The sequence below is a fragment of the Adiantum capillus-veneris genome, chromosome 23 (assembly GCF_014529385.1).
Source record: "Adiantum capillus-veneris isolate H3 chromosome 23, ASM1452938v2, whole genome shotgun sequence".
NCBI lineage: Eukaryota > Viridiplantae > Streptophyta > Polypodiopsida > Polypodiales > Pteridaceae > Adiantum > Adiantum capillus-veneris.
Genome location: NC_140953.1, coordinates 132195022 through 132222627, shown reverse-complemented (window position 1 = coordinate 132222627; position 27606 = coordinate 132195022). Strand labels below are relative to the sequence as shown.

The 27606-nt window shown below is 45.8% G+C and overlaps 1 protein-coding gene across 3 annotated transcripts in view; it reads right to left on the bottom strand.

The window, feature by feature from the left end:
- LOC147428583 (equilibrative nucleotide transporter 3-like) overlaps nt 1-26685 on the bottom strand; it is a 122480-nt gene extending 95795 nt beyond the window's left edge. The window contains exons 1-2 of one of the 3 annotated variants that reach the window (XM_086497696.1): nt 26516-26685; nt 26256-26360 (exon numbers count right to left, since the gene is read on the bottom strand). In XM_086497696.1, the coding sequence (XP_086353822.1) occupies nt 26256-26360; nt 26516-26545 (135 nt within the window). In that variant the 5' untranslated portion in view covers nt 26546-26685. The remainder of the gene's footprint in view (nt 1-26255; nt 26361-26515) is intronic. The other 2 variants (XM_086497693.1, XM_086497695.1) reach the window with 2 other exon arrangements.
- Between the last annotated feature and the right edge of the window lie 921 nt (nt 26686-27606).

Sequence of the window (27606 nt, the reverse complement as noted above, 5' to 3'; positions counted from 1 at the left end):
GCATGAGTGTGGAGAAAAATCTTGGCGTTCTTTTGTTTAGGTCAAACATATTCGACCTTTATCCATCCTTCAGTTCTCTCCCAAAAGAATGAGTAGAGAAACTGAAGTTCATCAAGTACAATCTTTGAGCCCTTCATTTGTCAAAGTCGCTTTCTCGACCCGGTAGTCAACCACGGCGTAGTTCTTGTGGTACCAAGGGATTCCGAGTAGAACGTCACTCGCGTGCCCTGAACACCCGGTCATTGCAAACGATGTTTGCCAATGCTCGGTGTAATGGCAACATCCCGTCCAGGTGCCACTCGAACTACCTCCGCCTGTGGCCTCAGCCTGTCGGGCGCAGTTCCAAATCAAGCCGCCAATTCCAAGTGAAAAGAAGTTGGCCTAGGCTCCTTCAAAAGAGCTTCCTGATCCTTCACTTTGCCCCAAAAGTGGCAAAGTTTGTACTTTCATTTATTGATTCGATTCAAGTCCCACGCCATGTGGTACTAGTTTTGCTTTTTATCTGCCTTTTCTGCCACGTTCCTCAACTGCTTTCGAACTCTCACGCCTGTCGTCGTCCTTATCATTCTGTTCTTTCTGTGCCTTTTTAGGGCACTTCGTGGAGATATGTCCATGTTCCCCGCATCCAAAACACTTTCCCTCCCTGATGAAGCGAGCTCACTCCTGAGGAGTAAGCTTGGGTCGTGCATCCTTCTTCTCTGGGTTGCTGTTTCTCTTTCTACTTTCATTCCCAAAAGTCTGTTCGGCTCATTGTGTCATGACCTCATCGGTGGGGTAGGTCAGACTGCCAAAGTGAATGGCAAAGCCCCGCTTCGCATGACTCATCAACTCCTGAATAGAAGCGACTTCTGTTCCAAGCAGTGATCTCGGATCTCTGTAGGTAGACCCAAGGCGAACCGCTCAATCTGTTCTTTGAACGAGATCTTCTTGAATGAAGAGGCGGGTAGAAAAGAGCTCCAGAATCTCACAATAAGCATCTACAGTATCCCTCTTGGTCATCCGAAGATGGTTCCAAGCAGCTCGTATATCACGTTCATACTCTTGCGTCAGCCAAGAAGAAATAAAAAGCTTCTTAAATTTCAGCCATTTAACTGGCGCAGTCTTGTTTAAAAGAAGCGTGGACCACCAAGTTCGAGCATTCCTCGTAAAGTAAGAGGTAGCTCTCCGAATCTTGGAGTGCTCTGAGTAGCGTCCTCCCGCGAAAGCGATGTCAAACTGTTGTAGAAAAGACAAAGCCTTCGAAGCATCTTCGTATCCTGAAAAAGTATCAAATTTGATCGATTGTCCACCTTCCTTAAACTCTCGGACTTTCTTGCTTTTATCTTCCAGAAAGTCATACTGGTTGGCTTTATAAAAATTCTTCTTGTTCGCATAAAAGTTTCCGTCATCGGAGACTGAACTGTCTGTAGACGAGTCCTCTGTAGAATCGTCAGTCACTGGGCGAGATTTAGACTTTTGTGCCTTTTTCTTGCCCTTTCCGAAGCGTTGTTTCTTGCTTCGCTTTTTGCCTTTTTTGTCTTCTTCGCTCGAATCTGAAGAGCTAGAAGAACTGTCAAAAGAAGAAGAAGAAGAACTGGGTACTTCTTCAAATTGAACACGCTTCTTCTGTTTCTTTGCTTTATCAAATGTCGACTGACGACCCAAATACCCCGGAAGTTAGTGCCTTTCATCTGCTTTTTGCCGTGCTTTTCGGCTTTCTTCTGTGCGTCAAAAAGATGAGCAATCCGTGCATCAACCACCTCTTGTAGTTCCTTCCCTGATTATTGCTTGTGATCATAAGGTTTCTTGAGAGCGGGTTTCGGGGGTGGTGTAGTGGTTTTCTGCCACTGCGCGAAGTCTCACTCATATAATTTGCCAATTTCGGATCCTTCGCAAAACTGAGCATCAACTTTGTTGCATCGCCGATCAATTGACGACGCTTCATCTCTCTTTGCTCCGCCTGAGTAGGCCGAGGCGGGCCATATTCTCTGCCGGAATCTTCGTTGTGATCCCTGCCCGCATCTCCAGATGCAGAGGGAGTCGATTGATCCTTGCGTGAAGCCATAGGTGCCACGGAAAAAAAATTGGGGATCGGATTTCCCGTAGAAGAGAAATCAGCCGTGCTCTGATACCACTGTAACAGACTTGGACACTCCAAGTCCAGAATCAATCACGACAGCACCAAATAACCACTTCAAAACAATTCACAGATCACAATAGATTTGCACTGGCCCGGCGGAGTTTCGTGCCTAGAGATATTGGCCCCAAAGACTGGCGCCCCTTTCGGTATTTCTTTATGTATTAATCAATGTTCAAAGTACAAGAGAGCCGTTAGGGTTTCACTCTTAGACTCTGCGTCCAGATGCTCTACAGAGTGAGAACCCTCACCGCTTATTTAAATTACAAGGGATGCCAAAAGCAGAGCCCCAAAAGCTTCAAATCAAAAAGCCTTGACAACCATAAAGCAAAGGCTCTTCTCTCTCTCTCAAACTCTCATGAGTTTTTAAATTAAAGCAAAAACTGTTCTCTTTCTCTCTCTTGCGTTGAGAAAAGCAAAGCTATCCCTGCCCTAATTCAACGCCGCAAACTCCGGGATTCTGCCACGTCATCAGCTGGGAAATCAGCGTTGCTGCACTTTTAGGGTTAGGGTTTGTGCTGTTTTTAGGGTTTCTAGCAGATTTTAGGGTTTGCAGATTTAGGGTTTTCAACAGCAGTCAGTACTAGGGTTTCCCGCATGCTCTCGGGCAGACACGTCATCACTTTGTGACAGCAATCATTTCGTCTTTCGAACATGCACTCAAACACTACTCACATGAGAGAGCACATATAACAAATTCAATGACTTTATTCCATCTAGGTAATCCGTGTCAAAGGAGCGGAGCAACTCCCCTCTTATGCAGTCCCGGCTGCACCAAATTCAACCGGATGATCTTCGTGAACTCTCAAAATAGTCAAAGCTAGACCGAAAACCTCAAGGTAAAGTTCCAATATTTGAGGAGTATTTGCTAGGTCCTCCTCCTCCATCCACTTTGTATCCAATACCGGATAGTTCTTGAATTTAACTAAGAACCGCCGTATCACTTTACCTTTCACTCTCCTTTCCTTGTGAGCCAGTGTCTATTTTGGGACAAGAATCTCCTCTGTCTCTTCCACTTTAGGTTGCTCCTCCGGCTCCCTGTACACTTGTCACTGGCACCTCACCTTTTAAAGGTTTCAACAGAATCACATGAATTGCATTGTGAATCTTCCAAGTATCAAGCAACTTCATTCTGAAGGAAACATCATTGATCTTCTCTTGAATCTGGAAAGGGCCATAGCATCGCATACTCAGCTTTGGAAAAAGCCACTCCTTACCCTCTCGTTTCCATAGGAGTGCCTTCTCAAACCGTAAAAGCACTCCGTCATTCTCCTTCAACTGCAAGTCGCGTCGATGCTTGTTTGCTGCCTTCTTATGGCGTGCTGGGGACTTCTCAAGGGCCTCGCGGCAAAAGCAGTGTCTAGATCTCGAGTGTATTGATCTGCTTCAAAAATCTTATCTTTGGTGCTTAGAACCGGTGGAACCTTCTTAGCACCCTCGATTACCTCAAATGGTGCCTTCCCCGTCCACGAATGAATTGTGTTGTTGTAGGCAAACTCCACCAAGGGCAAATATTTTTCCCATTGAGTCTTTTGATCCAAAATATAAGACTTCAACAAATTCAAAACCACTGAATTGGCTATCTCAGATTTCCCATCTGCCTATGGGTGGAATGAGGACGAGAATTGCAACACGTGCCAATGTTCTCCCAGATTGCCCTCCAAAACAAACTAGTGAATCGGGGATCTTTGTCCGAAACAATAGACTGAGGCATACCATGTAATTGGAAAATATGCGAGACAAACAGTTTTGCCAAATGATTGGGCTTAATTGTCTTCTTTACCAATAAATACGAAATCTGCTTCTGTGGCCAACATCTCACCTGAAGGGACAGATAACGCTCGCTGTTGCTCACACCCCCTGTGCATGCACCTGCACACACCCGCACACCCCCCCCCCCCCCCCCGCCATCGCTCACACCTCCCCCTCCTCCCTCGCGCTGCACGCTACCTTTCGCGCTTCCCTGCCTGCCGCTGTCCAGCCCGCCTGTGCCCTGCCTGAGTGCGGTACATCCAACCCTCGCACTAGCCCTTCCCCTCGCACTCCCGTGCTCCTCCACCCCCGCTTCCGTTCACTGGCTACCATCTCCCCAAAGGCGCCTCTCGACTTGCTCCGAAGGGATTGACCTCCTGACATTGCTTGTTGGGATTTCCTCACGGGGCCGTCTTCTTCCGTCTCGCGTTCCTTCACAGCAGCAGGCACAAATGGAGGTTCATGCTTTACCCCAAAGGGACTCTCCAAAAGCCCCCTCGCCCGACCCTGCAGAGCCCACCATCCGACTTGCTCTTTTGCCGACAGACAAGCGAGCCTCGCAGTAAAGGTGGAGCGCCTCCAAGCGACCTTCGTCATCTGCAAGATCATCGGCACCCGCCCTAGCAGAGGAGAGGTGCGTGATCTTCTCCAGGCCCACCTTTTAGCAAAGGTGGGCAAGATTCTTGACGTTCAGCTTCTCGGATGTGGCTATTACCAGATAGAGTTTGAGACTCCCGAGATGGCGTCCAAGGTCATTGCGATGAGCCCCCTGAAAAATCCAAGCAGTTCGAGCTCATTTTCAACAGTGGCGCCATGGTTTTGACCCAACTACCGACGTGCTTGTCGAGAAGGCAGACTTCCCATCTCAGTCTGCTTCCCCAGCCTGAGGAGGGAGTACCTTCCGTTACTATCCAGGATAGGCTCAGAGATTGGACTGTTTTGGAAACACCTCGCACGGCAACCTCCGTAGCTTCCAAGGCAGCTGGCATTCCCACAATACGTGTTCTAGTTCGGGACACCCACACCCTCTTGAAGTTCATTCTACTACCTAGGGTGAGTGGTGGTTGGCTTCGCCAGAGCGTGGAGTATTCGGGCCTCCCAAATCAGTGTTTCATTTGTCGTCAGATGGGCTATCTTGCAAAGGCCTGTCCACAGAGGAGGCCTCGACCTTCACCTTAGGCTCAGTCCCAGCCTCCTAGGGCTAGCCAGCAGCAGCGGATAGAGCCACAGGGTACTCAGGCAGACTCACCCTCCGAACCTAGAGTTCACACAAAGGAGGAGGGTTGGCAGCAAGTTCATGATTGACGTCGACAGGGGCCACCACAGCACCCTGGCCCGCCGGGTGGTCGCCAAGCGCCGGGCCAGCAGTAGTGGGTTCCCACAGGAAACCCTTTCGACCCTCTTCAGCAAGATGAGGTCCCAGCTCCACCCTCCACTTCAGCTTCACCTTCGACAGCGCCCCTCTCCCTCCTCCCCCCGAGTTTTCCTCCGCCTCCTCCCCCCTCCCCTCCTTGACCCTCTCCTTCTGCCGCTCCCCGCCCCCCCACTCCTCCCACCAGCCTCCCTGCTTCCACACCTCCTCCCGTCCTTCTCTGCATCCGATCCATGGGGTAGGACCTTCCTCGGTTGCTAGGAGATCTCTTGGAACCGCTTTTTCCACGAGTCGCTTGGCGAGGGAGGGACAGCCCTTCTTGCATGCCCCCCTTTTGGTGCAGACTTCTCCCTTTGCAGCAATTCCTCGTGGATTGACGTGCTTCAACATTTGCCGCAGGTGGGATTTCTTTGCCTACGACTTCACGCGGTTTCTCGGCGACCCTGCACCAGACTTTGAGGCAGCTTGTTTCAGAGTTCATGTATTGTTCCTTGCAGCCAGAGGAATAGCAGCCAGAGGGATAGCAGCCAAAGGGCGGTTGGCTTCTCTTTTCCCTTATATGGCAGGGATCAGGCTGAGTGGACCCTGGACTCAGTGATGGAGTGGTTGCAGGCACAGGCCCTCGAGTTCTCTCACCACACAGGAGACCTGAATGTTACAAACCTGGTACAGACCTTATGGCCGCTGGCCAAGTTTTCAGTGACACCTCCAGACTCGGCAGGATAAAGACACATTGTGGTACACGTCTTTGCTGACACGCAGAGCCCCTCATGCTAAGTATACATACATGAGGACTCTTGGGGAGAGGAGGTTGCCTTGCATACGGCACGCTCTTCTTGGGCCTGGGCTAGACAGTCTTTCCAATCACGCCTATCTCGGGGACGCTTGGATGCGGATTACTCCCCATCTAAGCCAGCCTCGAAGATAGCACGGTTAGCTGCTGTTGCAACATCAGTTCTCTCTCGTTCCCCATGAGGATTGTCTCATGGAATGTGCAAAGATTAGGTGGGCCCCAGTTTCAACGCCAACGGAGTCGATTGCGTCAGGAGCTTCAGCGATGCCTTGTGGGCGGAGAGATTGGTATTCTTATGCTGCAGGAGCAAGATCTTTGTGAGAGCCGCATTAGACAATGTGGCCATCTTTTGCTTGGGCGTTTTGAGACATTTTGGTCAGTTGCATTTGCACCTGGTGGTATACAGGGAGGGGTATGTATGACTATTGTAGACTTTTGACAGTAGGCCATTGTGGGCAAAGGTATTATTGTGCCTGGCAGGGCTCAATGGATTACTATGCAGGTTCAGGGTTGCCTCTTGGGTTTCCTGAATATTGGAGGACCCCTCAGAATGTTGGAGGACCCCTCAACATGTTTTGACTTCAACATGTTGGAGGACCCCTCAGACAGACTTGGAGGTAGCAATGCTACTATGCATGGAGCTGAGTTGGCAGCCTGGGAGAGGTTATGTATGACTTTGAGCGTTTCAGATGTTTGGCAGCACTCTGGCTTTGTGAGGCCCCCAAACAGCTTGGCCTTCTCTCGCTCGGACCACAGAGTGGGAGGAGTGAATCTATCTCGGGATAGATCGCTTCTATGCTAGTGACCACATCTGTGACTTGGGAGGGTCAGTTTGCATCTTGGCTCGGACATCTTTTTCGGACCATGCACCAGTGATCCTCATGGTGACAGATAGACAGAGGAGGAGGAACACGATGCTACGCATCCCCAACATTGCTTACAATTAGTGGGAGTTACTTAAAGGTACCACATTGGGCCTTTAGGTGGGAGGTTGTTAGGTCTAAAGGCCCTCTGGCCACCCTTGTACACTTATTATTATTCTTTGAGTGTGAACCACTCCTTGCATACGTTCTCTCTCTCTCTCTCTCTCTCTCTCTCTCTCTCTCTCTCTCTCTCTCTCTCTCACACACGCTCGTCGACTGCAGAAAAACGCATCGCTACCATCTCCTGCTGCTTACGCTCCCATCACTTGAAACCATTCCTGATTGGCCAGACTTGAAAAATGTTCAAGAAGTTAGAAGCCTTTTGGGTTTGTGCTCTTGTTATAGGCGGTTCATTCGAAAGTTTGCAGAGGTAGCTTCTCCATTGCATGTGTTGACTCAGAAAGGGGGTTCCTTTTACTTGGGGACCGTCGGAGATTGCATGCTTTTAGACTCAAGGAAAAGTTGACAACGGGTCCAATGTTGGCTTTGCTAGACTTGCAAAAGCCCTTTCAAGCTTATTGTGATGCTTGTAGTCGCAGTCTGGAGGCAGTCTTGATGCAAGAGGGCCATGTTATAGCTTATGAGAGTAGGACGTTCTCGCATCCTGATGGGTTGCACAGATTTATGAGAGAGCTTTTGGAAGTCATTCATGCTCTTACACAGTGGCGACGTTTTCTACTTGGAGCCGATTTAAAGATTTTACTGTGTTCACTGATCATCAGAGCTTATGCTACTTCCTCTCACAGGTGCATCGTTCGGAAAAGCAGATGCGGTGGGCTAATATTCTGTCACAGTTTCACTTCCAGATTGTCTACGTTCAGGGGGAGAAGAATTTAGTGGCCGATGCGTTGTCTTGCAAGCCATTGGTTTTGGCTATTTCGACACTTCATCATAGAAGCTTCGAGGATGTGGTAAATCAGTACGCCAATTATCGTGATTTTGCAGACATCTTTAACCGGATACAGAGGAGGGAGACGGTTGTAGGCTATTCCATACGTGAAGGTTATCTGATGCAGAAAACGATGTTGTGTGTTACACAGCCATTGAGGGAAAAGGTTATGACAGAGTGCCATTGTTTGCCTTTTTTGGGTCACCACGGCATAGATACCACCTTGAAATGTGTCGAGCATTATTTCTATTGTCCGAGGCTCAAAAAGGATGTGACAAGTTTGTTCACAGTTGTTTAGTATGCCAAAAGGTCAAGTTTGACTGGCATAAGGCACCAGGTTTCCTATAGCCTGGGTCAATGATCCCCAACCCTTTTTGAGAACAAGGTAGAGTGATGACCTGCCACGCTACTTAGGCCCAGGCTATCTGAGTGTCGTGCCCTGACCAAAGAAAATTCATGATCAGCCTCTCTACCTGGCTGATGCAGGAGCTCGAAAAGATCCAACAAGATGTAATGTACCACATAGTAGCCAACAACACCTGGTTGGCCATTACAACTTTGCCTGCCAAAGGGAGGCATGCTGAACTCCAACGTAGCAACTTCCTCCTGATGGACAGAAGAAGGGGAGCAATCTGCTACTCAGGAGACAAGTCCACGCCAACCTGATAGCCCAAGTAACGAACTGTAGTCCCTGGGGGAATTTATCTAAAACCCTCACCTGACAGCCAATCAGGCGTTGGAGCACTGCCAACCCAGAAAGCCACTGTCTTCCTCCAGTTGATGAGTGTGCCTGATGCACAACAAAACGTCTCTAGAGCTTGCTCACATATGTGCAGGTTGGCATCCTGGCCCTCCAAGTACGAAGCTGAGTCATCTGCAAACTCAGCATCCAGTAGCTCATCATCCTGAATAGGGAGCGCTAAGCCACGTAAACCAGCCTGCTATGAAACCAAGAACCTGCTCATCGCCTCAGCATAGAACAGAAAGAGGAAGGGGGCTAGAGAGCAGCCCTGTCTGATCGAGCGTGTGAGTATGAAACGGTCTACTCTACCACCTGCCAAAAGCACGTGACTGTGTGCACGTCTCTAGAGCCTGCTCACACCTGTGCAGGTTGGCATCCTGGCCCTCCAAGTACAAAGCTGAGTCATCTGCAAACTCAGCATCCAGTAGCTCATCATCTTGAATAGGGAGCGCTAAGCCACGTAAACCAACCTGCTGCGAAACCAAGAATCTGCTCATCGCCTCAGCATAGAACAGAAAGAGGAAGGGGACTAGAGGGCAGCCCTGTCTGATCGAGCATGTGAGCATGAAACGGTCTACTCTACCACCTGCCAAAAGCACGTGACTGTGTGCACGTCTGTAGAGAGCTAACACACATCTTATCCAAGCATCTGAGAAGCCCATCCTACGTAAAGTACCCTCCCAGAAGTCCAAGTCCACTTTGTCGTAGGCCTTCTCAAAATCGAGAAGAAGTATCACCAGATCCTCACCTTGGAGGCGGACCTATCTGGGTCCCATGTATAATGCTCTCTAGAAGTGGCTGAATCCTCAAGCTCAGAGCCTTGGCTAGAATTTTGTAGGCTTAGTTGAGGATGGTGATGGGTTGCCACTGCCGAATCTCATCCAAGGAGCCTCCCTCTTGGGAATGAGGTAGATCAAGCCCTCACTCATGCTGTCAGGCATCTCTCATGTGTGCAAGATGTACTGAAAAGCGCTGCAAAGGTCTGTGCTTAGCAAGTCCCAGTACTCCAAGAAAAAAGTGGGAGTCAAACCATCCTCCCCGAGACAGCTACCACGGGGAAGTAATATGAGGGCCACATGGAGCTCCTCTAGCTGGAGAGGCAGGTCATGTCTCTGACGCATCCCCTCAGTCACAAGGGAAGGCATCTGTGCTCAAACCTGCTCTCTGCATGCATCCCGATGCTCTGACTGAGACTCTGTTGACACTAGCAACTGCACACATATCCTCTGGCTCTGAAGCAAGTGACCCGCCAGGTCTCCTCAACTGACTGACATTGGTGTGCGCATGACGGGGTCCCACTATCTCAAAGAACGACCCAATCACTCTGTCACCCACCTGGGTCCATTGAGATGCTTGTCAATGAAAAACAAACTTGTGACGCCTCTCCTCTATGCTGGCAAGCTCCTGGCAAGCCTACTGCAACTGCTCCTCCAACCAAGGCCTGTCTGGGTGCTGCTCCTGCATCCTTTGCAAGGAAGCAATGCCCCGACGGAGACGCTGCTCCTCCTCCCTCGCTGCAACTAGGCGGGCCGCAGACTCCTGGAGAAAGAAATGACTAAGTTGAGCAAGTCTAGAGCCCACTCTGTCAACAGGAGAGTCCTGCGTGTCCAAGCCCTCTTTCTAAAGAGCTCTGAGTCCAACAAGATCCGCAATGTTGATGTTGTGTCTTTGCAAGACATTTAGTGAGAACCATCTACGGGGTTATCCCGTGTTTTGACCTTTGTTAGTGTGACAAGGACATCATCCAATACCTGGCGTATAAAATGGTACCGCACATCAATGTGTTTGGTACGAGCATGGAACAAGGCATTCTTAGCCAGACATACAGCACTCTGACTATCACAACCAAGCACTGGAGCATGAGCTGGAAGACCAAAAGTCTTCACAAGACGGCCAAGCCAAATGGCTTCTTTTGAAGCCTCTGTGACTGAAATATATTCAGCCTCTGTAGTGCTCAATGCAACAATCTTTTGCAAACTTGAACACCAAGAAATAGCTCCACCAGCCAAAGCAAAAACATAACCACTGGTAGATTTCCGAGTGTCAAGATCACTACCAAGTCCGAATCACAAAATCCCCGCACTGACAATGTACCCTTTCCATAACATATGCATGTGTCCTGTGTACCTTTCAAGTACCTGAAAATGCTCTTCACTGCCTCCCAGTGCACAAGCAATATCCGGTCGTGTATACATCAAAGAACCACAGGCTAATGCATAAGGAATACCTTTCATAGCATGGGCAGTTGCATCATCTTTTGAGCAATCATGCTTGCTAAGCTTTGTGTGTGGTGGTAACGGTACACCAAGAGGCTTAGCATCATCTATATTAAATCTCTCAAGCACTTTCTTGATGTACTTGTCTTGAGAAAGGAATAAAAGACGCTTCTTTCGATCCCTTGCAATGCGCATACCCAAAATATGTTCAACTGCACCCAAATATTTCATAGAGAAAGCTGAATTTAAGTCCTTTTTCAAAGCATTAAAAGTTTCCTTATGCTTGTCTGCAATCAGCATATCATCCACATAGAGGACTAGCACAATAAAACTACCATCAAGAGCCTTTTTAGTGTAAAGGCAGTGATTTGCATGACTGCGTTTGAACCCATGGTTGAGCATAAAAGTGTCAAACTTTTTGTACCACTATCTAGAGGCTTATTTTAGCCCATACATGCTGCGTTTCAGTTTGCATACCAAATGCTCTTTCCCTGGAATGACAAAACCCTCATGCTGCTGCATATGCAGCTCCTCATCCAAGTCACCATGTAAGAAAGCAGTGATTACATCCATTTGGTCCAATTCCAAATCCAAGAGAGCGCATAAAGCAAACAAAACACGGAGCATAGTAATCTTCACCACAGGTGAAAAGATCTCTTGGAAGTCTATGCCTTCCTTCTGCGCATAACCCTTAGCAACCAAACGTGCTTTGTACATGGGTTTGTCATCAACACATTTGACCTTATAAACCCACTTGTTAGGAATAGCTTTCCTACCTTTGGGCAAAGGCACAAGCTCCCATGTATTATTTGCATACAGTGATTGCACTCAGATTTCATAGAAAGCTCCCACTTACTTTTGTCTTCACAAGACTGGGCCTCTTTGAATGTAAGAGGTTCCCCCTCATCAGTCAACAAAATGCAATCCATAGATGGCTGAAATCTCTCTCGTTGCCTTCTAGCACGTGTAGACCTTCTCACCCAATGATCTGCATTGACTAGCAATGGGTCTTTATCATCCGGAATGTCCACACCATCAATTGGCGGCTGATTTTCAGTATTACCTCTATGCTGTAATTCATTGCTAGAGGTAACCAAACGTGCTTTGTACATGGGTTTGTCATCAACACATTTGACCTTATAAACCCACTTGTTAGGAATAGCTTTCCTACCTTTGGGCAAAGGCACAAGCTCCCATGTATTATTTGCATACAGTGATTGCACTCAGATTTCATAGAAAGCTCCCACTTACTTTTGTCTTCACAAGACTGGGCCTCTTTGAATGTAAGAGGTTCCCCCTCATCAGTCAACAAAATGCAATCCATAGATGGCTGAAATCTCTCTCGTTGCCTTCTAGCACGTGTAGACCTTCTCACCCAATGATCTGCATTGACTAGCAATGGGTCTTTATCATCCGGAATGTCCACACCATCAATTGGCGGCTGATTTTCAGTATTACCTCTATGCTGTAATTCATTTTCAGCATGCTTGTCATGTGCTATAATCCCATTTTGTGCATCTGTTTGTTGTCCGTTGTCTTCTGGCAATTGCACAATAGGTTGCTGCTCATTTTCAACATTAAAAGGAGTTGAGTTTTCAACCAAAGGTGGCTTTATGGCTGGCTGATTTTGCTGAAACTTGACCTTCTTTTTGTCAATGTCTACATGTGTAGCATTTTTCAGCAATTTAACCTCATTGAAAACTACATCTTGGCTGCGTATTATCTTCTTGTACTGACGTATCCAAACTCGGTAACCCATCTCTCCCTCATCTCCATAACCCATGAAGATGCCCTTGATAGATTTCATGTCAAGTTTGGTCCTCTGATCAACAGGTACATGCACAAATGCATCGCAACCAAAGACTCGTAAATGGTCATATGAAGCCGGTTTGCTAGACCAAACCTCTTCAGGGATGCCATTATCTAACGCACGATTCGGAAAGCGATTGTGCACAAACTGCAATTTTAAGAGCCTCTCCCCAAAACTCTTGAGGGAGATTAGCCATGGACAACATGCATCTCACTCTCTCAAAAATTGTGCGACTATATCTTTCAGCCACACCATTAGATGATGGATTATAAGGGACTGTCAATTCCCGCTTAATGCCATACATCTCACAAAAACTGTTAAACTCACGTGACACATACTCTCCTCCATGATCCGTCCTGATAGCTTTTAACTTTAAGCCCTTTTGTGTGGTTACAAATGCATGAAACTTCTTGAATGCGTCAAACACATCACTTTTACTCTTTAGTACATACACCCATGTCTTTCTACTGTGATCATCAATGAAAGACACAAAGTACTGTGCACCTCCATGTGAATTCGCAGGCATAGTACAAACATCAGAATGTACTAAATCAAGAACATGCACTTTGCAAGTGACACCAAAGGAATAAGAAAACTTCACTTGCTTTCCATAGACACAATCATTACAGAAATCAAGACATGGGCCTTTTACATCAAACTTCCCCAAAGAGGAGAGAACATCAAGCCCTTTTTCACTCATATGGCCAAGTCTTTTGTGCCAAAGCTCCTTGTGGGAGTGAACTTCAACTATAGCCAAAAACTTGCCAGGTAATGTCTTGCAATGTAAATAATAAAGAGTTCCCTTCTTGCTGCCCTTTACCATCCGCATAGAGCCTTTAAGCACTTTCCAAGAGCCACCACCAAGCATAGTGTGATACCCTTGACATCTAGCTACCAAATTGAAAGTAGACTTTTCTTGATGCCAGGTACATACCTAATGTTAGGGAATAAAGGCCTAAGTGCCTTGTACTTATTAACTTATAAGTTAAAAGACTTATAAGTAAGGGGGCCCAAGTGTGAATGGCCCCCTAGTCACTTACTCATATACTCAAAGGTCAAGCCCAAAATGAATCTATCGTGACTTTTCCCAAAAACTTCTACGAGTTCTCTCTCTCTCTCTCACGTATTTTCTCTGCATGTGCTTCTTCTGCGCCACTCTCCTCTTCTCCTTCACTCTCATTGCATAGAGTAGCAAGTGGGCTCTCTCTCCTGCTTCCCCACACTTGGTATCAGAGCATTAGGGTTTCCAAGAGAGCCATTTTCGCAACACAGATCAGAATTCTGTTCTTGCTCGCTGCGGGAAGGATATTCAACCGTTTTCGATCAACTCTGTCGCGAAGGGATCCTCTCACCGTGTAGAATCGACCTCCGGTGACAGTTTCTCCAAAATTAGGGTTTCAAAAACTGGCGAACAGCAGCCTATTTCTGCTGAAATTGACCAATTTCGGGGTCAATTTGATGCAATTTCATTAGGGCAAGTCTCACAGGTCAATCTTACAGGTGTTTCCACCAACGAGGTTCTGAAAATTCAGTAAAACAGGTGTTTACAGGTCTGATTTTTGCCCTAAAACAGGGAATTTCAGCAAGCAAATGATGTATACACCTTGTGGAAACCTTTGGTAAGGGTTTGGCAGTGAATGTACGCCGTTTTGGGGTGATTTCACGTGAAATTTGCTCGCTGTTTTTCTGTAACAGCAAGCTGTTTTTGCCCGATTGCGCACATTTGGGCGTGTTTAGGTCGGCAAAACAAGGTTTCAGTGTTTGCAATCACTCATAATGGCTTCTAGCAGTGAAAGTGGCAATTTGTTGCACATTCGCAAGCTTGAAGGGGCCCATAACTTTGCTATATGGAAAAAGCAATGTTATAATGTGATGTTGCAGAAGAAACAGGCGAAACCTATTAAGTTACAGGGTGTGAAACCGGATGATATGGAGGTTGAAGAATGGGAAGAAGTGGACGAGTTGGCTCGCTCCACGATCATGCTTTCGGTGTCTGACAATTTACTCTTCAATGTAGAGAATGAGCAGACAGCATGGGGCATGTGGAAGCGTTTAGACGAGTTGTATGCACAGCAGAGTGCTGCCAGTAAAGTGTATTGGCTTAAGAAGCTTATGGATCTCTGCATGAAGGAGGGCACGCACATGTCAGTGCACCTCAATGAATTCAATTCTATTTTCAGCCAACTGACATAGCTGAAATTCACGATTGATGAGGAGTTCAAAGCTACTTTTCTACTATGCACATTGCCCGAGAGTTGGGATGTATTCCGGACAGCTCTTAGTAACTCAAGTGCGTCACTTAAGTATGCAGATGTAGAGAGTTCTCTCTTGATGGAAGAGATGAACAGGAAGAACACCACAGGTGGGTCTTCTAATGCATTGCACTTGAGAGGCAGGTCTCAACAGAGGGAGAAATCTGACAGTAAGGACAGGGCACGCAGCAAATCTCGTAGGAAAGATGTTGTGTGTCATCATTGTGGAAAGAAAGGGCATTATAAACGGGAATGCTATGAGTGGAAGAAAGAGAAGAACAAGGGTGCTGAAACTGATGCAAAGGACAAGGGAAATGCCAAGAAGAGCACTGTGTTGATTGAGGAAATCAATGTTGCTAGTAGTTGTGACAGTGACAGCAGCACTGATGTACTCAATGCCTCTTCTGTGGATGCACATACCCTTGCTATGGGTTCTGATGTGGACATGCATACTTGGATTCTTGATTCAGGTGCCTCCTTTCATGTAACACCTCATAGGGATTGGTTTACACAGTACTCAGGTGAGGTGCAGGGCACTGTTTATTTGGGAGACAACTATGCTTGTGACATTGCAGGTATTGGCAGTGTCCAGTTTTCCTTTGCTGATGGTATGACTTTTGTTTTGCACAAAGTGCGCCATGTGCCACACAACTCAAGAAGAGTTTGATTAGTACAGGGCAGTTAGATGATGCAGGCTATCACACCACTTTTGGTGATAGCAAGTGGAAAATTTGTAAAGGGGCTCGGATTGTAGCCAAGGGTTGTAAATCGGACACTTTGTATCCTTTGCATGTATCTAGTGTGCGTAACCATGTTGTCGCCGTAACCGAGCAGCCAAGTGTTTCTTTGTGGCATGGCCGGTTGGGACACATGAGTAAAAGAGGAATGGAAACTCTGTCTCGTTGTGGTTATTTGCCGTGTTTGAGGTATGCTGATTTTTCTCATTGTGAGCACTGTATTTATGGTAAGCACAGTCAAACACCGCACAAAAGGTCTCTTTCTTTGAAGTCTGACAGGTTAGACTTAGTGCATTCCGATGTATGTGAAATGCCACAGTTGTCCTTAGGGGGAAAAAAATATTTTGTCTCGTTTATCGATGATGCTACACGGAAGGTGTGGGTGTATCCAATACGTGCTAAAAGCGATGTTTTGGATACTTTCAAGAAGTTTCTTGCGTTTGTTGAGAATCAAACTGACAAGAAGCTTAGGTCTTTGCGCTCAGACAATGGGGGGGAGTATGTATCAAAAGCATTTATTGACTTTTGTGCTACTAAAGGTATTAAAAGAGAGCTCACGGCTCCTTTTAATCCCTCTCAGAATGGAGTTGCAGAGAGGTTGAACCGGACTATCCAAGAGAAAGTTCGGAGTATGCTGTCACATGCTGCATTACCTCATGGTTTTTGGGCAGAAGCTGTGCAAACAGCTATTCACTTGATTAATCGCTCACCTAGCAAGGCTTTGGGTGGAAAGGTGCCTGAGGAGGTGTGGTCTGGCAAGCCACCCTCATATGCACATTTAAGAGTGTTTGGTTGTGAGGCCTATGTTCACATCTGGAGTGAACTGCGCACCAAACTAGAACCAAAGTCTCATAAATGCATTTTCCTAGGATATGGTGAGGATGGTGAAATGGGGTATAGATTATGGGATCTCGCATTACGGAAAATCATACGCAGCAATGATGTCATCTTCAATGAGAATTGCATGCACAAACAGCCCACAAAGGTCGAGGAAGTGTGCCGGGTTGTTTTTCGTGAAGATGTTACATATGGACAGCCAAGAAGGCCCAATGTTCAGCAGCCTTTACATGCTGAAAATGGTGCTGAAAATCAGCCATTAGCTGCTGAAAATCAGCCCCAACAAGTTGCCATTGATGCACCACAGGTAGGGGAACAGGTTGATGCTCCTAGACCGCCCGTTGTTGCGATGCAACCGGCTGAACAGCCTGCTGTTTTTGATGGTTTACAGGCTGAAAATCCACCTGTTATGGATCATTGGGTGCGTAGGTCTACTCGGGTGACAAGGCCCCCCGATAGATATGAACCGTCTTTGGACTATGTCATGCTTATTGATTGTGGTGAGCCGTCTTGCTATAAAGAGGCTATGCAACGGGAAGACAATAAGAAATGGTTCAAAGCAATGGTTTCGGAAATGCAGTCTTTGGAGAAAAACCATACATGGAACTTGGTTGATTTGCCTAAAGGGCATAAGGCTCTGCCATGTAAATGGGTTTACAAGACCAAGGTCACATCTGATGCTTCTTCTAAGTACAAGGCACGTTTGGTTGCTAAAGGGTACAAGCAAAAGCATGGTGTTGATTTTGATGAGATTTTTTCTCCTGTTGTAAAGCTTGCCACATTACGTCTTGTTTTAGGCCTGGTTGCTTCTGAAGATATGGAGTTAAAGCAAATGGATGTCAAAACAGTGTTTTTGCATGGCGATTTGCTTGAGATGATCTATATGATGCAGCCAGAAGGTTTTGTGTCAAAGGGGCAAGAGAAGAAAGTATGTAGACTCTTGAAGAGCTTGTATGGTTTGAAACAGTCTCCCCGTGCATGGTATCACAAGTTTGATACATTCATGAGGTCTCAAGGATACAAAAGAAGTAATTCTGATCACTGTTTGTATATCAAAACGGCAAGTGATGGATCTCTTCTATTGCTGATTTTGTATGTTGATGACATGCTTATTGCGGGTAAAAATGTCACGGAGTTGGATGCATTACAGCAAAGCTTAAAGAATCGCTTTGACATGAAGGATCTTGGTGATGCTAATCATATTTTGGGCATGCGTATCTCTCGAGATAGACCCAACAGGCGTCTGTATCTATCTCAACGAGATTATGTTAATAAGGTGCTACATCGTTTTCATACGGATGGGGGAAGGCACTTGGTATTCCGCTGCCTACATATGTAAAACTAACTGCACATGACTGCCCAAACACAGATGATATGCGGGCTGAAATGGCCAAGATTCCTTATGCATCAGCCGTTGGCAGTTTGATGTATGCTATGGTTGCTACACGTCCGGACATTGCATTTGCGGTGGGAGTGGTAAGCAGGTACATGAGCAATCCTGGCAAAAAGCATTGGGAAGCAGTGAAGTGTATCTTGAGATACTTGAAAGGCACTAAAGACTTGTGCATTTGTTTTGGGAAGAGTGAGACATCTGTGCATGGCTTTACAGATGCAGATTTTGCTGGACATCCAGATTGCAGGAAGTCTACCTCTGGATATGTGTTTACATTCACAGGAGGTGCAGTTTCTTGGATTTCTAGACTGCAAAAATGTGTTGCTTTGTCTACCACTGAGGCTGAGTATGTGGCTGCCACTGAGGCATGCAAAGAAGCTTTGTGGCTCATGTGTTTGGTAGAAGAGCTTGGCATTAAGTCACCGGTTCCTGTGCTACACTGTGATAGTCAGAGTGCTATTATGCTTGCAAGGAATCCTGTTTTTCATGCCAAGACAAAGCACATAGAGGTGAAGTATCATTTTATCAGGAGTGTGCTTGATGACAAGAGCATTACACTTGTCAAGGTGCACACAGATGACAATCCTGCAGATCTTTTGACCAAGAGTCTTCCAGCAGAGCGGTTTGCATATTGCCGTCAGATGATGGGTGTTGGATGAGTAAGTGCATGATCAGCTGATGTATCATAGTTAGCTGATTCTTTGATCTCCCAAGGTACATTGCCTTTAGGTGGGAGGTTGTTAGGGAATAAAGGCCTAAGTGCCTTGTACTTATTAACTTATAAGTTAAAAGACTTATAAGTGAGGGGGCCCAAGTGTGAATGGCCCCCTAGTCACTTACTCATATACTCAAAGGTCAAGCCCAAAATGAATCTATCGTGACTTTTCCCAAAAACTTCTACGAGTTCTCTCTCTCTCTCACGTATTTTCTCTGCGTGTGCTTCTTCTGCGCCACTCTCCTCTTCTCCTTCACTCTCATTGCATAGAGTAGCAAGTGGGCTCTCTCTCCTGCTTCCCCACACCTAACATCATGCAAAATCAGCTCTTGACCATTTTCAAGCGCCAAGTGTATAGTGCCAACACCCTCAATCTCACATACATGGTTATTGCCGAGGTAAACTTTACCCAGACTACCTGCAGTGTATGAAGCAAAAGACTCCAAAGATGGAGTAACATGAAACGAGGCACCACTGTCTACTATCCATGATTGTGACAAACCATCTTGTATTGAAAGTAATGCATCAGTTACCTCTAGTTTTGTGATATACATGTCACTAGCCATTGCCACACTATCATCATGAAGGCATCAGTCAACAACAAGTGCATCATCCGCATCAACAACTTCTTCAATGACAACACTCGAAGCAAATGCCTTCGCAACTTCCTCGGAAGAAGAGTCGTGATCATCAATTTTAGCATCATTAGAATCCTTCTTCTTCTTGCCCTGCTGTTTCTTTCTTTCAAATTCCTGCTTGTAGTACCTGCAATCGGGCTTTTTATGCCCTTCGCGTCCACATTGATAGCATGTAACATCCTGGGACTTACCCCTGCTCATACTCTTGTTCTTGCCTCTATTGTTGGCATTATTCTTCTTTTCAGACCTGCCTCTTACATTATACGTTGACCCGCTACTTTCACTGCTCATCTTTCTTCTAATTTCTTCATTGAGAATAAAACCTCGTACACCATCAAATGTCAAAGCAGCATTGTTGCTCAAAGAGACAACCAAAGCTTCCCAGCTGTCAAGCAAAGTCATCAATAAGAAAATAGCCTTTAGTTTATCACCAAATGGCTGCCCAGAGTCTTGCAATTGACTCAAGACACCTGTGAAAGCACTCAAGTGTTCAGATGCAGGCTTAGACTCATGCAACTCCATGTTTACAAGTTTCCGCATAAGATGCACTTGATTCACAGGAGTTGTGTTCTCATACGTATCTGCCAATTTCTTCCAGATAGCATAAGCAATGTCAAGACGCTTAATGTCCGTGAGCACATCATCAGACACAGCCATCTCGATGTAAGCAATTTCTTTCTTGTTAAGCCTAGCCCAAACATCGTCTGACAAAGCTATAGGTTTCACTTCCAAAAGTGCATCCTCCTAGTCTTTCAGGAATAGGATTCCCTGCATTCTATCTTTCCACAAGTCAAAGCTAGAGCCGTCAAACCTCTTGATTTCAAGAAGAGACTTTGACTCACTGCTTGTAGACACATTAGAGCAGTGTTAGGAAAAAACCGGGGTCTAATGTATTTTAACCGGCTGAAAGTATAAAATCCCGGTTAGATTTTGAGCTTGCCTTTAAGAAAACCGGCAAATTTACACAAGTTTTAGTGTAATTACCGGCAAAAGCTTCAAATTTTGACCTAAAAACCGGGAAAATTTCAAGTTTCCCCTTATTTTGATCGGTTAGAAAAAATGTATTTTTCTAGCCCTGCATGATTAGAGGCCATTTCAGTGCAAAAAGACACAAAAATTCACTGCTGTAATTTTATGACAGCAGGCAGAAAACTGAGCTTTTAGCCTCTTACAGGCTCAATACTCAGTGTAAAAGAGCAGGAGATGGTAATACTGTAATCGGCTTGGACTGTCACGTGCACATCTAACCCTATGTGTACGTGGACAAGCTACTTCATGACATGGGTTCAGTTCAATTCAGTCAGCCTAGCTTAGAAAGTGTTCTGGCACTTTTGTGAGTCTGTTCGCAGACCGTGCATGTCCAGACACTTAGATTAGATGCATATCCTCTGGTTGCACACAGCATGATCATCAAATTTCCATCAAAACCCATCAGGGACATTTTTACAGTGCATAGACCTATTTTTCCTATTTTAGCCAATTTTCACTTGTTATTTTTAAGTGACTTTTGTTGGAAACTAGGTAGGACAATTTTGCTAAGATAATATATAAGCAAACCACAGCTAGCGTTGCAGACCTTTATGAAGTTCAAGTATCGCACGACCCACACATCAGAGTCGACCGGCGAAGAGTCCTTTCCAAGATTCCGGATGTTATTGGCGATCTCCCTCGACGCCATACAGTTCGGTACCAGTACCTCACTTTGAAAAGGAGGGGATGTCACGTGCACATCTAACCCTATGTGTACGTGGACAAGCTACTTTATGACATGGGTTCAATTCAATTCAGTAGCTTAGGAAGTGTTCTGGCACTTTTGTGAGTCTGTTCGCAGACCGTGCATGTCCAGACACTTAGATTAGATGCATATCATCTGGTTGCACACAGCATGATCATCAAATTTCCATCAGAACCCATCAGGGACATTTTTACAGTGCATAGACCTATTTTTCCTATTTTAGCCAATTTTCACTTCTTATTTTTAAGTGACTTGTTGGAAACTAGGTAGGGCAATTTTGCTAAGATAATATATAAGCAAACCACAGCTAGCACTTTCTTGCAGAAGAGGCAACAAGAGCACACGCTCAACAGGAAACTTCTCAACAGAACCCCCAAGAGGCCTAGCCTTTTTGCATCACAGCAGAAGGCCGGCATTTTTGGACCAGATCAACGAGCGTTTTTGCATTAGCAACAACCTGGCGACAGCAAGAAGCAGAATACTCCCAGCGTTAGCAGATTATCCACAGCCATACCATTTTCAGCCCTAGCGTTTTTGCATCTGCCAGGCATTTCAGCGTTTTGCAGATCTACCGCGACGGAACCAACACAAGCACCAGCGTTTTCAGTTTTCAGCACTTAGACATCACAGAACAAGTCCCGAACCTTACAGATCTCACCTTTTCGCAACAGATCCTCGCTGCATGGTCAGATCCCGCAAATTTCGCAGTTTCAGCTTGGAAAACGCAGATTTCAGCATCTGCGTTTTCAACGCAGCGTCGTCATCGCCGTCGTCACCGACATAGAGTTAGAATTCAGCAGATAAAGATTTGCAGATTTCAGCCCTTAGCATTTTCAGATTTCAGCCCGTCTCGTCGTCGACATTGTCGGCAGGTCCAAGCATTGTAGAGATTTGTGCAATCATAAGTAGACCGCTCTCGCCATAGAGAGTGGGGCCTTCGGAGGAGGGTTTGACAACATTCTGGTGTCGTATTCTCTTCTCTCTCTCTCTCTCAGTCTCAGTACCTTCACTCACAGTGTCCATTCACTTTGTTTGTGTCCATTGCACTCTCTCACTAAAGGAACGGAAGGCTCTCCCTTCCATAAGAAACAGGAACCCTTGAGCACAATTCGGAGCACCCATCTTGAGCAAAGTTCAACATTCATTCCGCTGCACCTTACATTGGTATCAGAGCTTTGGCAGTGTTCTATATCACTCAAGGAAAGAACCACAATAAATTTTTTTGCTTGTTGCGGTCGCACATAACCCAAGACCTCTTGGGCGTGTCGATTCCTAATCGTGTTTTTGAAGAGTGACAGGAAACCCAAGAAAGAAGGGCTTGTCCAGCCTCCTCTTGTGCCTCTTTTCACTCATTGAGAGCGGACCGTGCACTTAGTGGCCGGCCAATCGATGTGAGGTGGGAAAAAGCAACCTTGGTGTGAGCACAAGGCCGCCAAGGGGTGTGCCCGCGGAAAAGAGCAAAACTCGGGTGAAGAGAATATCCTTCTCTAACACAAATTGCAAGCGAAAGAAGAACCTCAAGAAACGCAAGAACCAAGACCCACAGGAACCCAAGTTTCTCGTGAACTTAAGAACCCAAGACTTCAGTGGATGGTCATCACCCGACGCAAAATGGATACTTCGCATGAAGGTGGTGAGCATGGGAGTAGCGAAGAAGAGTTTTCCTCACCAAGAGGTTTTTCAGACCTCCCCCTTCCCCATCTACGCCAAGGATTGCACTAACTCCTATGGAGGCTTTCGACAAGATGATGATGGACAGGAAGTTAGAACGCGAAGCATGAAAAGCAGAAAGAAAGGCCGACTTTGAGCGTGAGCACGAGCAAGCGCGCATGGAAAGCCGCAGAAAGAAAAGCAGAAATACAGGTGAACACGAAGAAAGAATGGCAGCCATAGAGCATGAGCACAACAAAAGGAAAGCCGCCTTGTTCCGATTCTTTTCTCAAGTGCAGGCACAGATGCAAGAGATTCGGAAAAAGGAGACTCTCTCAGTCTCTCCTTCTCCAAAGCATGACCCACATGATTTGCATGATAATGACAAGCATGATGATAAGCATAATGATGAGCATGATCAAGATGTGATTTCTCACAAGCATGATGATTTACAGGAAGATGATGTGATTGTACACAAGGATGATGTGTTACTTGATACTTTTTCTAGTGAAGCTAACCTCATTGCAGATTCGATCAATCAGGAAGAACTGATGTTGGCTCTCGAGCCTAGGTCCAAAGAACCCCCTCAGGAAGAACCGATCTTGGCTCTCGAGCCTAGGTCTAGAGAACCCCCACAGGAAGTATTATGTGTACGAATGATTAGTCAGCACGCATTGTTCAAGTGTTCCATTCGTGATGCTTTCCTGTATTTTAGTCATCGTCTTTATGTGATCCCTTTTCTTAGGCATGACATATTGCACGATGAGCACGATTCACTCATGAATGAGCACGGATGTATGCGGATTATTCATGAAAAGCTGAAAAGTATGCATTCAAGAAAGTCACATTCCATGTCTCTTCCTTGGCACGATACAGTTGTAGAAAGAGCACATGAAAGTATGAGCACCAAGCATGGGCATTTCCGTTGTGAATTGCCACAGTTAATTGATTTAGATCAGCAAGACAAGATTCGATCTCATTGTTTGCGTGTGTGTGGTGAACGGTTTGGCACTCCGTCTATTTGTTCATCTACATTGCATGTACAATCTTTGAGGAAGACGAGATTTTCTCCACTCACTTTACATGGAATGGGTATGTTCATGTTTTTGGGTTGGAAGTGGTTTCAAGAATTTTCAGACATGGAGATTCTTGAAGAAGAAAGAAGCATGACTCTAGACAAAGTTGAAGCATTGAAGGAGCCACAGAAGACTGTCGCTTTCGGCGCGGCCCAAAGAAGCAAGCGTTGCAGACCTTTATGAAGTTCAAGTATCGCACGACCCACACATCATAGTGGGCCGGCGAAGAGTCCTTTCCAGGATTCCGGATGTTATTGGCGATCTCCCTCGACGCCATACAGTTCGGTACCAATACCTCACTTTGAAAAGGAGGGGATGTCACGTGCACATCTAACCCTATGTGTACGTGGACAAGCTACTTTATGACATGGGTTCAGTTCAATTCAGTCAACCTAGCTTAGGAAGTGTTATGGCACTTTTGTGAGTATGTTCGCAGACCGTGCATGTCCAGACACTTAGATTAGATGCATATCCTCTGGTTGCACACAGCATGATCATCAGATTTCCACCAGAACCCATCAGGGGCATTTTTACAGTGCATAGACCTATTTTTCCTATTTTAGCCAATTTTCACTTCTTATTTTTAAGTGACTTGTTGGAAACTAGGTAGGGCAATTTGCTAAGATAATATATAAGCAAACCACAGCTAGCACTTTCTGGCAGAAGAGGCAACAGGAGCACACGCTCAACAGGCAACTTCTCAGCAGAACCCCCAAGAGGCCCAGCGTTTTTGCATCACAGCATAAGGCTGGTGTTTTTGGACAAGATCAGCCAGCGTTTTTGCATTAGCAACAGCCTGGCGACAGCAAGAAGCAGAAGACTCCCAGCAGCAGATTATCCACAGCCAGACCATTTTCAGCCCTAGCGTTTTTGCATCAGCCAGGCATTTCAGCGTTTTGTAGATCTACCGCAACGGAACCAACACAAGCACCAGCGTTTTCAGATTTCAGCACTAAGACATCACAGAACAAGTCCCGAACCTTACAGATCTCACCTTCCCGCAGCAAATCCTCGCCGCACGGTCAGATCCCGCAAAGTTCTCAGTTTCAGCACGGAAAACGCAGATAACAGCATCTGCGTTTTCAGTGCGTCGTCGTTGCATCGTCGTCACCGACATAGAGTTAGAATTCAGCAAATAAAGATTTGCAGATTTCAGCCCTTAGCATTTTCAGATTTCAGCCCATCTCGTCGTCGTCCTCATCGTCGTCGACATTGTCGGCAAGTCCAAGCATTGTAGAGATTTGTGCAATCATAAGTAGACCGCTCTCGCCATAGAGAGTGGGGCCTTCGGAGGAGGGTTTGACAACATTCTGGTGTCGTATTCTCTTCTCTCTCTATCTCTCAGTCTCAAGGGTGATTACTCTTCTTTTAAGAGGGGGGGTACGTCACAAAAGTGATGATGTGGCACATACCCAATGAAAGGGAGAGAGGGATCGTAAGTGCTAGCATGGCTATTCGTACGTGCTTAGTGTACAGAATTCCGAGCAAGCCACATGGCAGCAGCTTTTCTACCTATTTTTGGCAGTGACTGGCTGTAGCTATTTCATAGCTTTGGAGTGGCAGCTTTTTGTAACGATTCCTTTTAGCAAGGGGCCTATGTGCCTTGGTAGATTAATGTGTGGGCAAATAGAGTGAGGGGCTCTCTGAGGGGCCAGCAGTTGTACTATGTTCTTATCAATACAAAAAAAAAAACGAAAGGGGGGCCTCTCTTTGGTGCCAGTGCATCCAGAAATGGAACTCCGCCGCTTCGTGTCTCGACTACTTTGAGTTTGAACTTCAAGTGTTAAACTTTCTATTTTGTCCGTGTACGTTGAGATTTTACCGTCTTGTCAGTGCCAAGCCAGTTACAATATTCCTCATTAATAATTTTTGCTACTGAAGCAGGAGTTTTGAATGATGATAGGAATAGAGGCAAACCAAGCCTTCACATGGTGAGCTAGGGGAACTCATCCTGTTTTATTCGAGGTGCATCTCTTTTTAATAATTGAAGCAAAATGATTGGAAAGGAATGTCGCTCATGTTCTATAAAAGTAAGGAATCACCTATTCTTGCCAAAACTACGTCGTTCTCGACTTTTTCATCCCAAAGGGAGGAAGATATTCAATTGATCTGCGTGAGTTTGGAAAAGATTCATAACTTTGGGTGAGTACTTTTTGAAACTCACTATTTGGAGGCCCTCTTTCTCCCTTTCATCTTGTTGCACATTACTCTGAGCTTAATTTGACAGCTTACACTTAGTTGTCTGCCTGAGCTAGAGAGTATCTTACTAAGATTTGGCAACATGGTTTGTCTCATTTTGTACACTGTGCCAGCAGCCACTTCACAGCTTGCTACATGCAATATTGCTGATGTTTATTTTGCATGTGAGAAACTTCCTAAGAGAATGCTTTCTTCGTTTGAATTTGCGATGCAAAACGTCAATGTCATCGTCTTTGTTGACAAGGTGGACAGAACAATTCGTACAAAATTTACTGATAAATAGGCTTGGGTTATCATGCAAATTAATGATGTGGGAATACCTTCCTTGATGATCAGACTCAAACAAATGCCACTCAAGAAAATCAAGAACATGTGTTAAAATTAAAGCAAGGGTAGTACAAGAACATCACCGGGAAGACAGCAGAGTAGTAGTCCTCAATTGTGAGCATGCTATTCCAGGACAAAAGGCAGCCAATGCCGAGAAGCCAACAAGTAAAATAAGCTGTGTAGAGCCCCTGTTTACACCAAAAAGATCTCTCTCTCTCTCTCTCTCTCTCTCTCTCTCTCTCTCTCTCACACACACACACACACAAGCAGGCCGAAATTCATCATGAGCCCACACACATAACACAACACATAAGTCGAAATATGCACGTTCCAAGTTATCAACCTGAATTGGGGGCTCCCGCTGCGGTTGCATGTCTTTCAGGAAGCTGGGTTATGGGGGGGAGAGAGAGAGAGAGAGAGAGAGAGAGAGAGCGCGCGCGCTTGCTTTGGCCGAGCTTTGACTTGCACACATTTGGTTGACTGTTGTCTCCAGAAGGAGAGTCTAGACAACCGGCCACCAACATCGGGCGCCAGTCCCTTATGACGGCCCCTAATAAACAAGTTTTCTTATGCGTTAAGTATGACAATTGTGACTGAATTATATTGACCATCTATACTAACATAATATGACGGAAGTAAGACAAGCTCCTGTGCACACGATAGAGAGAGAGAGAGACACGCCGCCGAAAACGGCTGGCCGTACTAATCCCAAAAAAATACAAGATCTTGTCATGCTCATGCCGAGCCATAACATCATCAAGAGCCTATAATTACATCAGCTAACTGCGGAGCCACCCCTAACGACCTGCCCCCTTGTCCTTGATACCCAAGGTCAATTATCATGTTCTTTAGAGATCTTCTGTTTTCCAATGGCCAAGATTCTTCCCCTTCCTAAGCATTCCATCTACTGACAACAAAGTACAGATAATCCTAAACCAATTATCCAAGTTTTGCTTGCGTCCGAGCGTCCATATTAGCACTTTGCTTTCTTGTATAATTTTTGTGAAGCTTGCCACCTCAAGAACTCCTTCAAACACACTGCGGTTCCTTATTTGTCATACATTATGTAAGAAGAAGTACTTGACAATTTGAGTGTTGATGAGAAGGGTAGGACTACCCAAATTCTTACATCCAAGGAATAAATAAAGCCTTGAAAAAACCAATTTTCCATGTTCTTTGGACCCACTTGCATATTTTCCCTGCGAGGCCTCTGATAGCTCGGCATTCCATGAATAGGTGGGCCAGATCTTCACACCGTACAAAACACAATTGTTTTGTTGAATCCAAGCTCTTTTGAGAATCTGTGAAGCCACATAATTTCTTTGCTTGCCTCTGTCATTGCTACATACTCTGCTTGTGTGGTAGAAAGTGAGACCACTTTCTGCAGCTTTAAAGCCCAACTTCCTGCTATGCCTCCAACGATGAAGACATAGT